The sequence below is a fragment of the Diospyros lotus genome, chromosome 8, assembly GCF_014633365.1.
Source record: "Diospyros lotus cultivar Yz01 chromosome 8, ASM1463336v1, whole genome shotgun sequence".
NCBI lineage: Eukaryota > Viridiplantae > Streptophyta > Magnoliopsida > Ericales > Ebenaceae > Diospyros > Diospyros lotus.
The window spans coordinates 337,228-351,039 of NC_068345.1; the positions used below are offsets into that span (position 1 = coordinate 337,228).

At 36.2% G+C, this 13,812-nt stretch overlaps 1 protein-coding gene across 1 annotated transcript; it reads left to right on the forward strand.

The window, feature by feature from the left end:
* The first annotated feature begins 7,741 nt into the window (after positions 1 to 7,741).
* On the forward strand, positions 7,742 to 10,910 carry LOC127807344 (probable vacuolar amino acid transporter YPQ1). The gene is given in 13 exon segments (XM_052345086.1): positions 7,742 to 8,074; positions 8,206 to 8,248; positions 8,369 to 8,395; positions 8,561 to 8,656; positions 8,777 to 8,886; positions 8,983 to 9,154; positions 9,432 to 9,542; positions 9,708 to 9,806; positions 9,952 to 9,972; positions 10,200 to 10,258; positions 10,368 to 10,458; positions 10,790 to 10,852; positions 10,854 to 10,910. Coding segments are annotated over 13 exon segments (1,170 nt in total). The 5' UTR covers positions 7,742 to 7,838; the 3' UTR covers positions 10,896 to 10,910.
* Positions 10,911 to 13,812: the final 2,902 nt, after the last annotated feature.

A 13,812-nucleotide genomic window follows, 5' to 3' on the forward strand; every position in this document is an offset into this window, starting at 1 on the left:
TTACTAGGGCAAATAAGTATGGACTTAGTGCAGAACATTGATGCAATCCTATTGTAGTTGTAAATGGTTCAATATCCCCACCACATGTTCTGACCCTTGTCTCTACACCATGATACATGTCCTTAAGGGCTTGTATATAGGCTATTTTGACTCCTTTCTTCTCTAAAACCCTTCATAATACTTCTCTAGGGACCCTATCATAGGCCTTTTTTAGATCTATAAACACCATATGTAGGTCCTTCTGATGATCTCGATACCTTTCCATTAGACACCTCAGTAAATATATAGCTTCCATTGTTGACCTACCAGGCATGAAACCAAACTGATTTTCTAACACCTTTGTTTTCTTTCTGAGCCTCTACTCTATTACTCTCTCTCAGAGTTTCATGGTATGACTCATTAATTTAATTCCTCTATAATTTTCACAGTTTTGAACATCTCATTTGTTCTTGTATATAGGAACCAAAGTACTCTTCCTCCACTCATCTGGCATCTTTTTTGATTTAAGGATGGCGTTAAATAGTTGCGTTAGCCAGGAGATGCCCTCTTCTCCCATGCATTTCCATGCTTCTATTGGTATATTATCTGGTCCCACTGTCTTATGATTTTTCATCTTTTTTAATGCTTGCCTTATTTCATTTGAACTTATGCGTCGATAGAATGTGTAGCTCACATTCCCTTCGGAGTTACTAAGATGTCCCAACCTAACTCTTGTGTCACCACCATCATTGAATAATTTTGTGAAATACTCCTTCCATCTCTCCTTAATCGCTCCCTCATTTACTAAAACATTTTGATTGTCATCTTTTATGCATTTCACTTAATTTAAATCCCGTGTTTTTCCTTCTCTTGCTTTAGCTAATTTATATATATCCCTTTCTCCATCTTTTGTATCAAGTCGTTTATATAGATTCTCATATGCTTTTGACCTTGCTTCACTAACAGCTCTTTTTGCTGCTTTTTTTGCTTCTTTATAATTTTTTTGATTTTCTTCATTGTTGCATTGATATACCGCCTTATAGTAAATTTTCTTATTTTTAATTTTCAATTATACCTCTTCATTCCACCACCAAGACTCCTTAAGGTTAGGGGCTCTACCATTTGTCTCTCCAAGGACTACATTTGCCGTGCTTCTCAGAGCATTAGTCATTTCTTTCCACATTTGGTTTGTCTGTCTTTCTCCATTCCATTCCCTTCTACCCCTTAATTTTTCTTTAAAGATTAGTTGTTTCTCCTCTTTTAAATTCCACCACCTGATTCTTGAATTTTGTTTTATATGATTTTTTCTCTTCCAATTTCTTACTTGGACGTCAAGTACTAGAAGTCTATGTTGAGTAGTCAAATACTCTCCCGGTATCACTTTACAATTCCTACAACATAACCGATCCTCTTGTCTCATGAGGAAGTAATCTATTTGGGTGCTTGAGGTGATATTTTTATATGTGATTAAGTGTTCGTCCCATTTTTTGAACTAGTATTAGTTATAATGAGCCCATATGCCATAGCAAAATCTAGGATAGATTTACCCTCATTATTAATTTCCCCGAATCCATACCCTCCCTGTACCTCTCTATATCCGTTTCCGTCTCTACCCACGTGCCCATTTAAGTCACCTCCTATAATCACTTTCTCTCCTCTTGGTATCATTTGTATGAGTCCCTCTAGGTCCTCCCAGAATTTTGCTTTTATCTCATCACCTAACCACGCTTGTGGTGCATATGTACTAAAGATATTCATAGTCATTCTTCATAGACTAATCTTCACCATAATAATCCTATCCCCTATTCTCTTTACATCCACTACCTCATCTATTAAGCTTTTATCCATAATAATCCCCATTCTATTTTTCGCTCGATCAGTTCCTATGTACCATATTTTATATCCATCTTCTGATAAAGTTTTTGCTTTTTTCCCTACCCATCTCGTCTCTTGAAGGCACATAATATTAATTTTTCTCTTAATCATCACATCCACCACTTTCATAGTTTTGCCTGTTAATGTTCCTATGTTCCATGACCCAATCCTTAATCTATGATTTTGTTTTTGGCCTTGACTTTGGATTTGATTTTGTTTTTGGCCTTGACTTTGAATTTGATTTTGATTTTGGTTTTGGTTTTGATTTTGATTTTGGTTTTGATTTTGAATTTGATTTTGGTTTTGATTTTGAATTTGATTTTGATTTTGGACTAGCTTCTTTACCCACATCCGTCCAAGCAAATGCGACCCTAGCTCACTTGTCACTACACAGGGGCAGTGTAGCGCGTTGCTATGAAGGGTTACGCCCACGCCCAAACGATTTTTCATAATTTGTCTAGAGTTCATGTTTTGGATCCGACTAAGTTTTACGTTGGCTGTCGGCTACCTAACACAACCCTCATCCTTCACCTCAAATGCGGAAGCTAAATCGAAACCTCAATATAACAAAATCAAAACCATTTTATTCATATCATAAAACTAAACCAACGCTTTTACAAGACGTCATCAAAATTAACAACATAATTGAAAATGACATATAGTAAACTATCCACTAATTGTCGTCACTCATCGACAATTTCCTTTCTCTTCGCACCGCTGCCTTCACCTAGAACGTTTGAATATTCTAGGGATCCATATTAGATGATGAATCATCTAGTGAGAGTTCAAAACACATTTTCATGAATGAATGCAAGATATGAAATAAACCAACACAACCCGGTAAGCCCTAGCCTAAGAGAATCCCAAAGCGCTTAATCCTACCACGGGGAAAGAGCAATCTCTCTAAAGGCCATGCTACCTTATCGACACACCGACACGATGCGATTCTAGCTTAAGAGGGGCAAGTCAACGCATCTCTCCAACATCTGGGGAACAATCGTTACCAGCTCTCGACCCAGGAAGGTCACATCAACATAGGAACCCGGCTCACCACATTTACGTTGGACTTTAAGCATCCAAAAACCACCACACAATCCCAACTCAAAATTTCACATGGACCACCTAGTCATCATAGTGCAACTTTCCTAACCAAACAACCCAGCACGAAAATCAAGACGACTATCCCGGCATGCACACTAGCACAAGATACCCCTATTATTCTTTCACGCCCTTGGAGAATTATGTATACACTATCCAAATAACATTTTAGGCTGACATCCCACATGAATAACACAATATGGACCACCTAGTCATCCTAGTGTAACTTCCCTAACCAAACGACCCTGCATAGAATCCAAGGCAGCTATCTTGTCATGTACACCAGCATAAGATACCCCTATTATTCTGTCACGCCCTTGAAAAATTATGGCTACACTATCCAGACAACATTCTAAGCTGACATTCCATATAAACAACACAAAACGCATGACAATGCCATATTTCACAATTCAATGCATCATATAAACAACATTTTATAAAATGCAATGCATATGTTCAAACGTTTAGGGACGAACATCCTTCATGAAAACCAACTGTCACAAGTTACCGTCTGTATGCACAAAACCATTTTACATGAAATCTCAACACATTTAGATAGAGCAAACACCAAGTTTTTAGGATAGAAACACCCACAATAAGTCAAGTTTTGGGGGCGAACACTCACCTCGAACAATTTATATTGCCTCGATCCTCGTACACGACCTCGATTTGCTTGTCAAATCACAATCACTTGTACTTATACTTAACCTCGAGCCACGATACTCCCTAAACACCATATTTAATTAAAGAGCATCAAAATCTATTTTTCTCAATTTTTTCATAATTTTCTCTATTTTTCTCCCAATTTTCACCTCGATAATTCAAAAATAATTATCTCTTTAGACTTTTTCCCAAATTTTTCAACATGATAAATCCTAAAATAAATCAAGAAAAATACTGAAAGAGAAATACCGAAAATGCCCCTGCTCACGTTCCTAGTGCGTGGCTGGGTGTGAAGTGTGGCGTGTGCAACTCACGCGCCACCATCTTCCTCAATTTTCTACCGTCGACGACGTCTCCAATGGCCGATCTGAGGGAACCCCCTTCAAGCCCTCGTCTAGACGATCAGGATGGCACCGGTTGCCGGCCGAAAGGACACAGGAAAGTGCCCCAAATCGGCAGTTGCAAGTTGACGGAAGTGGTCCGCCTTGTTTTTTCCGATGAAGCTCGAACAGCTTCCAAACCGATGCCAAATGCTCCCAACTACTCCAGAATCCTTCCTTGATGCCTCGAGATCAAAAGCCCCTTATCAAAACTCCCAAAATCGCACCAAAATGTGGCCAATTTATGTGCTAATTAAAATTCGATCGAACCCTTGCCCATTTTATAGCAAAATCCAACCACTCATCCGTCAATCACCGGCCAAGGCTTGGCCCCTAAACTAGCCCACACCGTATACGACCTTCCCCAAGTCTCCCTCGGCTGTCCCATCTTTAGAAATGGAAGCCACATACGGTGGAAGGTGGTGGCCGACTTTTGTGTTCACACTAGACTTTTGTTTAATTGCACTTCAGCCCCCTGATTTCTTCTCATCTCTTTTTAACCCTTTCCATGTTACCCCTAAACTATTCAACTATACCACTAAGGCCCACAAGTTTCGTACTCTTCGTTTCATGCTCGAAATTCCCAAAAATCTATTATTTTGATATCTTTCGGGCAAATTTAGAAAATTACACTTAGGCCCGACTGGTCAATTTGACTTTAAATCCATTCGTTTCAACTCGAAATCGCTCAAAGGTTGTTTCATATACAAAATCTAAGTCCCCAAAACACTTCGTTGACTTTCCGGATGTTTCCTACGTCAATTCGATTTTCTCAGCCCGGTCGACAATTGTACCGAAAATTGTTCCCAATCTAATTTCTTTTTATACCTAAAATCATAACTCGTATTACTCGTCAATACCATTATATTTTCCTTAATCATCTAGGGTTCAGGGTACTCTCTCTGATCGATTCGATCGCTTAAAACTACAATAGTGTACCCCATAGCCTCATTTTTCCCAAAATTCCATTTATATCCTTAATAACATACCATTTATACTCTTAAGGATTTCTTGGGTATTACATTCTCCCTCCTTAATAAATTTCATCCTCAAAATTTGGCCCGTAATAAATTAAATCACTGCTAATGACTCCTAATTTGAAATGTCCTAAGTATATCATTCCTAATCTTTGACAATCATTTTTACTCTTGAGGATTTCTTGGGTATTACATTCTCATTCTAAAAATCTTAGAAACCCTAAGAGGCTTGAACTTCTTGCTCACGGGCCAAATAAATTTTAGACTTCTCCAAGTAGGAAAGGACCCAAAAATCCAACAAGGTAGCCATCATTTGAGCTGCTATTGTGGAAACTGAATCGTAAGGGGGTTGGGATTTGAAGAATAGAAACGCTTGGCAGCTGGAAGAGTCCTGGGCATTGCAGGTGTAAAGAAAAGCAGGGAAAGGCCTTGATTCGTCGCTGCCGTTGCAAGCCAACGCATAATTTTCTGAATATTGTTGCTGGCTGTTGGTGCATGAAACAAGAAAACGGGGAATGAAGAGACAGGGGATAGTGTGTTTCATGGTGATTACTTGTTTGGTAGATATGATTTTGAGAGTGGATGCTAATTAATATCAAGAATTTGGGGGAAGGGAGCCAGAGACTAATAATAACAATGTCGGTATAAGCTGGAGTAGGATTCTTTTTTTTTTTTCTCTACCAATGGTGACATAGCAAAGATCCAACACTAATTCTTTGACTTGTCTTTAATGATTATGATGATGATTTAATGATTATGATGATGATGATGATGATTATTATTATTATTATTATGATGGTAACCCATCCCCACTGCTAGAGATAAAAGGATAAGAGCAAATTTGGCACTAGACATGGGCAACCATATATATCCTAAAAGAGTAGAATGTTTGCGATGTATGCCAATACAGTGACACGATCGATATCACTATTACGATGAACACTTTCTCTACGAAAAGGCTAAGGATGATGAGAATGAGGATAGAAATAAGTTGATGGTGTAGGTACGCCGTCGGTATGCCTCATCCCCATCCATCCAAGTCATGATATGATGGCCTGCGCGTAACCTTCCAATTCCATCGATTGCTTCTCTATACAATCACCATCGGATTTCATTGTGGGCCCTGGATGACATTGATAGATCATAGATACGTTTGCTCATGTTTAATTTAATCAATAATTTTTGTTTGTTTGTTTGTTTTTTGCTAGAAAATGTAAGTTTTCATGGAAAATGCCGACTCTAAAATCCTAACAGAAACTTTTATAAAAACAAATCTTTACTAAATATAACAAAAGACAAGAATATAAAGTGTTTTTAAATAGTTGAAGTTGAACTAGATTTCAACTTGAATTTGGATTGTGATTTTTAAATTAGAAGTTCGATTTCAATTCAAGTTAAGTTCTAATTCTTCAATCCAGTTGACCTTTTGTACAATGAGAGTTAGATCAATGAAATGCTGATTCAATGAATGATATATGTATATAATTAAACAAACTAAAAGTGAAAACGAGTGATGTACAAATTGTTTGTTTGTTTGTTTCATCTTATATATATGTATATATATATCCCTCCCCATGCCTTAATATTTACACAAAGACAACTCCTAGCTAGCTAGTGCACTTTCAATTCAATCGAGGGCCATCTATTAAATTAACAGACAAACATTGCCAACTTGTAAAGAACCTTTCCAACTAGCAACTTATATTTTGATTTGTAGCAGCTTTCATACGTAGTAGTATGATTATAATTATATATAATCTTTAGCGGTGCATCATGTGTTCCTGCGCAAAGTTTCAACATGGTCAAATGTTGATATTAAAATCATGTTGAAGAGTACAATAGTTGTAATAAACTATACAAGAAAAAAAATAATACATAATGCCACAATGGCCTCTTAATTCGTTGCAGAAGAAGGATGATGAAGGATCCTTTTAACTAATTAAGAAATATTTATTTTCATTTTAAACCATATTATGGAGGGATAAAAGTTAGGGAGATAATTAATTGTAGTATCCCACCCTACTTTACTCTCATTCTTTTTTGATGGAGAGGAACAAATAATATGAGATATTATATCAATGATCAATGATTATTATAAAAGAAATTAAGTTCGATGATTATCTCTTCTTTACGTGACACCCGTTGACTTAATTAAGAAACTTTATAAGAATATATAAAATTCTTTTCTACAAAAATCACCAGCTTCATTGTATCCATAAATTAAGCAAAATATTCATTAAAAATAGCTCATACATAGTTGTAAAAAAAAAAATTAATATACTAGTGATACTTACGTATAAAAAAAAATGCATTTTTCACAAATGAAATGAGTTGTTGGGGGTCTCACAATTTTTCTAATGTAACAGAGAGTGTATACATAAGACATTGGAGCAATTGTAATAATTAATTAATTGTACCATATATGAATAAAGAGCATCTAAGCGTAGGAAAATGCGCAGGGGCGCAATTGTTGTTTATTTATGCGCTCATGAGAAGTCATGCATTAATAAATAAATAAAGGTGAGAACAAATATTCTGCAAGAGGAAAACGAATATCCTATGTGCATTTGATCTCTTCTACTGTTCTACTTTATCCCTGTTTAATTACCATCTAATTCCCTTCCCTTTTGAATTACTTATATATTCATTTAGGTTAATTATGAATTCATCCCTATATTTAATTTAATTAGTTCATCATCACTAGAGTCTAGGACCGTCAATCATTATATAGTAGGAGTATCTGCTTCTCTCTCTCTCTCTCTCTCTCTCTATCTGTCTGTCTCTCTCGCGCGCGCCTATATATAAAGGGTTCAAAAGCTCTCGGATCAAATTAACCATATATTTCTGAAGAGAGAGAGAGAGAGAGATGAAACTACTTCCTGATCAGTGTCCAAACAGGGGGAAGAATGAGGGTTGCGTGAGATGGGTGGAGGAGTACTTCAAGGACTGCCTCTGTAACCTCACGGATGAAATCTCATTTGGGCTGGGGTTGGCGAGTCTAGTTTGCTGGGGAGTTGCAGAAATCCCTCAAATCATCACCAACTTCCATAACAAATCCGGCCATGGACTCTCTCTCGCATTTCTCTTCACTTGGATCATAGGGTACTTACTATCAACATTTTCTTGCTATAGTTACTGCCTTTTGATCTTTTCATATATGTATGTATATATATGGAGGCAGCAAAAATACTATCGTGTAAAATTAATATTATACTTGATTTCGCTGCTGGCAGTGACATCTTCAACCTTATGGGTTGCGTCCTGGAGCCAGCCACGGTAAAATCTCTGCTACCTATGGCTAGCTACAACTGCAAGCACTTGTCTATTGCAGAAGATTAATGAATGCGAAACGAATACTGTTTTTCTAGCTAATAGAAGCTTTATTGTTTGTTGCAGCTGCCAACCCAATTCTACACTGCTCTGGTAAAAACAATACAAGAACACATCTATCTCCCAATGATTCCTTAGAGAGAGAGAGAGCTAGGCTGCAGGCTAGCTGCATTCCAAGAAGCATAACTAATAAATCCTTTTAGTGACAGTTTTTTCTTCCTTTTTATACCATAATAATTTTTGCGACTACTGCTGCAGCTGTACACAACAATTACAGTAATGTTGGCGTTGCAGTGCATATACTATGATCACTTTCTCCGATGGTGGAACTGCAACTGCCGAAACGTTGTTGAGGTCGTCGTCGTTGTCAAGTCAATTGATGAACATTAATTAATTATTGTGTTCAGTTTAAGGAATTTGGAAATTCGGATCTGGTCATTGACGCGAGCTTCTCTCTATTCTTCCCTTTCTCAGGTTAAAGATGAGACGAAGGAGCCTTTGAAATCCAATTCCATCTACCGCAGCAGACCCCAAAGAAATTCCCCAGTTCAACAAGTGCCCCATCGAACCAAATTTTATTATGCGTAAGTCAAATAGTAATAATAATAATTTACATAAACAGAATTTTTTTAACTCAATCTAGTGGAGGCTATTTTTTTTTTCTGGGTTCGTAAGTTCAGGTCAGCAAGATCGTTGGCAGGAAGCAATACGCCGTCGTTGCAGTCTTTCATTAAGGCCAGAAGTGGGCCTTCTGCCTTCGAGGAGGTTCACAGCGATTCGTCTTCTGAAGATGAAGCAATTAATCCACCTCCTTCCAAGAACAAGTCTCAGCCTTGGAGAATTCCCCGTTCTGTATGCATCTCACTCTTTTCTTGCTATAATCACTCTCATATTTGCAATCTAATTGCATGGTTTGGAGTCTTCACATCAGCTAGACCTCCACAAGGTCGAGCTCGCTCTCGTATTTCAATTTCTGTGTGTTTACTCGGTGCGCACAACCTCAACGTCCTCAGCTCATTAGGGACAAATATTGGGTCATAGGTGTCTTTAAGTATCACCATTTATTATTAGTTCAAAGTAGTGATGGCTGATGGTGAAATGACTCACAATAACTGACATGTTATGTTAGGTGGGTTATGGAACCTTCCTAGCTGCTTCAGCCAACTTGCCCTCCCAAAGCAGGGCGGCTCTGGTTCTAACAGGGGCATATATCAAGCTATCTGGGAGGAAATTATTGCAGGTACGCAAATTTTTTGCCACTAATTATATGTTTCATTTAAAATATTGATCCAACGATTACTTCAACATGCGTACGTAGAATCTTTATGTGTTGCAAATTAATTACTTGATGGATAATACTCCTATGCCTAACAATATATATATATGTGTGTATATATACGAACAGGAGGAGGGTGGATTTGAAGGTAACGAGTGGGGGCAGGGGCTGGGATGGTTGATGGCTGCCATCTACATGGGCGGCCGAATCCCGCAAATTTGGTTGAATGTGAGATTTTAAATCTTTTGCATCATTTTCTAATTAATCTCAATATGTATATATTTGGAGAAGTTGTATATAAATAGTCGAGATTAATATGATCATATCTGCCTGTGCATGGCACACTGGCACTGGGACTGGACGGGATGAGCAGGTCAAAAGAGGCAGCGTCGAGGTACCTACCTACTATTCCTTTTCTTATAATTAATAAAGCAAATTCAGCACATGCATTAGGCAAAAACATAAAACAAATTCATTTGTTTTCTTTTTCTATTTGATTTATATATGTACCAAAAGCAAGCTAGCTTAGCCTCCTTCAACTCCTCTCTATCACTAACTAGTTAATTTATTCTTCTCTTTCTTGTTCTTTAATCAATATACAATATATATATATATATATAGGGTCTGAACCCTCTCATGTTCATCCTAGCCCTCGTTGCCAATGCCACTTACACTGGAAGGTCCTCTCTCTCTCTCTCTCTCTCTCTCTTCATTTTTCCTACAGTATCACTGCATATATAATCTATATATGTATGTTTCTTTCAAATGATATATTAATTAATAATGCAGCATTCTCGTGAGAAGCACTGAGTGGAAGAAGATAAAAGCCAACATGCCTTGGTTGCTGGATGCAGTTGCTTGTGTGGGGCTTGATCTTTTTGTATCCTTAATTAATTTTTGCTTCCCCCCATATATAAATACAAAATTCATATCCATGACCTTAAATATAATGTTCTACGAAGCCATACAGAAATATATATAGTGAGAAAGAATGAAGAAAAAGGAGAAATTCATAATTATAGAAATATAAGTAATTAATTAAAATTAACATGGTCTTGGATTAATTGCTTTTATAACAATAATCTTCTTGCATATATAGATTCCATATATATTTGTTGAATCTTAATTTTGTAGTATTTTCGTATACGAATTAATTCATGATATTATTTGCGTATATGACAGTTTCATCTTAACAAGTGACAAAACTGCAGATCATTCTTCAGTATGTTTATTATAAATACATGCATCAAGCAAGAGAAGAAGGTTCACTCGATTGGCGAAGATTATGGAGGCTACTACGTGGATGCCAATAAATAAACCCACCTTATCATCGTGACTTATCTTCATCGATCTGTTTTATCCTTTCTATATGGCTGGCTGGCTGGCTGGCTGGCTGGCTATGGCCTTTAGTCAATTTATCTTCTTGTATCTGATTTTTATTTGTTTAGCCCTAGAGCTAGATTGGTCAATTAAATTCTTCAATTCTGATTCACTATCTTATTCCATCCATGGTTCATTTATTTTGTGATGCCTCTGCTTATTTTACTCAAGTACGTACGTACGTACTCGATCAAAAATTATTTTGAAAAGAAACGTTATGCATAAAATTAATTAGTTTTTTTTGTTCTAATTAGATAGTAAATGGGATTGAAATGATTTTGATGCCTCACGCAAACATAATAGAGATTTTTTTGGGGGGCATATGTCCCTGTACAATTTTCTTAATTGTGGTTACATATATCAGTCCAGTAGTTGTCACAGAATTCAGGGCACTACATTTTTTTACCAAGTTTATGTCGTCACACCACCATACTAACTATGAATTTTGGCAGCATCGATCAATTTGTTTTCACAATTATATATATATTTTAAAATAAATCTTTTGCGCGCATATGATGGGATCTAATTAACAACATATCATTGGGATATAAGTTTTAAATTTTAAATTTATATAAAATTATATATAGAACGTCCCCCTACATTCAATGCTATAAATAAACTATTTTGTTGAAATTTATACAATTAATTAATCCAACTATATGAATAGTTACAACTCACATATTGTGATTAAGTAGTCATTTAAACATTAATAAAATATAGCTGCTGTTGGGAAGACTTAATTGAACCACTTTTATTTGGTAAACTGCCGGCTAGCTAGAACCATAACATTAATTACTTAGTTGAATGATTGATGGATGCCAGTACTACCCAAATGTCTCTGGAAACTTTGAGATATATATGAACGAATCAGAAGCGAACTCCAGTTGTTTTTTTTTTATAATTTGAGCTGCTTCAGTAATATTCATGTTCTTGAAATTATCAGCATGAGACAGCAGGTACATTGAATCTAGAACAAAATAACGACATACATTGAATCTAGTACAAAATGACCACGTACATTGAATCTAGTCATCTCTTCCAAATCGTACGTACATGTGAAGGCTGAAGCTGGTGTGCATACATAGATAGATAAGCTTGTACTTTTGGGTAGATATATGTAGTTTGGATCACAAATATTGATTGAATGAACAAGAAGACGAGGATATATTAATTTATTTATTATCATATCACACTTGAATATTTTTACGTTAGGTTAAAGTACTGTTGACACATATACTTGGTCTAAAAGGTGAAATTACTCGCTCCAAACGTCCCTCTACACCCAACCCGACAGGACGTGAGGAAACTATTAACACATACACTTTAATTAATTTTGAGTCGTTTATGAATTAAATGATTGCTCATCTAAATGAATTAATTAATGTAATGGTGTATTAATTAATTAATTAGCATATAAGAAATTAAATATATCTAAGTAGAGCACTTTGAGTTTATATATATATATACATCTAAAATATAAGATTTGATTTTTGTCACTTTAACACATCTAATTAGTTTTTAATTAAAAATAAAAAAAATAGTTAACCAAATTTAAAAATATTAAATGATGTCCAAACTAAATCTTTTTAATTTTTAAATGTAAAAATCAACCTATAAATTAGCTACACCTAGATATTTCCCATTACAATTCACGGAAAATTGAGCTTGCCTGCTGCCTTGTGAGATTTGATAGAATCTCGTGCGTGCGATATACAGATGCTCAGCTCAGCAACATCAATGGCGTACCATTAAAACTTAAAAGAAGCGGCTTCCATCCCATCCCGCCTCCTCTACAAAATTTAGTAGTGTTGTCATTTCACATGTGCCGCCCCGCACTTGTCTCCTGTCGAGGGCCAAAACGGGGTAACTCAACCTAATCTTCCTTCTTTCCTTTTTTTTTTTTTTTTGTCCTAAAAGGTAAATTGCTCATCTTAAACGTTTCTACACTTGGCTTGACAAAATATGAGAAGATTAATCATGGTGATTTAACTGGGCATAGTAACTAGACCAGTGCTCACTGCGCACAAAAAACCCCTTCATTTTGAGAGATTGCTCTCACATTATCGTTGGCGAGACTCGATTATTGGTTTTTGTCCTAAACTTCACTTTGAAAACACTTTATACCCCCAACTATGATCAGCTGAGCTGCCCATATGGGCTTATTCCTTTCTTTCTTTCTTACTCACGTTGTGGTAGGTAGCTAGCTAGCCTTAGAATTGTTGAAGAGCCATTGATTCAGCAATATTAGTGATTGTTTGATTAAGAGAGGAACAATGGTTAATGTATATATGTGATTGAGAAGTCGTAAAAAAGTTTTAGTTAGTTCTGGTGCGATATCATATATGTTGTTGATCATCATCATGCATGAGGGTATTATATTCTTTTCCTTCATTATTATATATTATGATAGGTTTTGCCCTTATCTCGATCGCATTCATTTCTCTGTTCTCGCAGTTGAAATTGAAGTTGAAGTTGAAGTCGATATATAATTAATTGATCAATGCAACCTGAACACAAGTAAAAGAATACGAGACTATATATATAATATCTCACTTAGCTAGCTATATGGCTGCTTTTTTTTATTCAAATTCTTATACATTTAAATAACCCTCCCTCTCTACAACACAACACACGCATCCTCACCTCTCAACTAGTTTGTTATTGCGAATATATATATATATATATATATCCGAAGGTCTTTCTGGTCTTTTCATGTTCTCATCTCTCAACTGGTTTGTTATTGTGAACTAATTCTAAGTGAACTTCTTGAAGCATGCAGGCATGCCTGCATTCACCCACACAGGCAAAGACACTGAGACACAGCCACAGCCACAGCCACAGCCAATTAATTAAT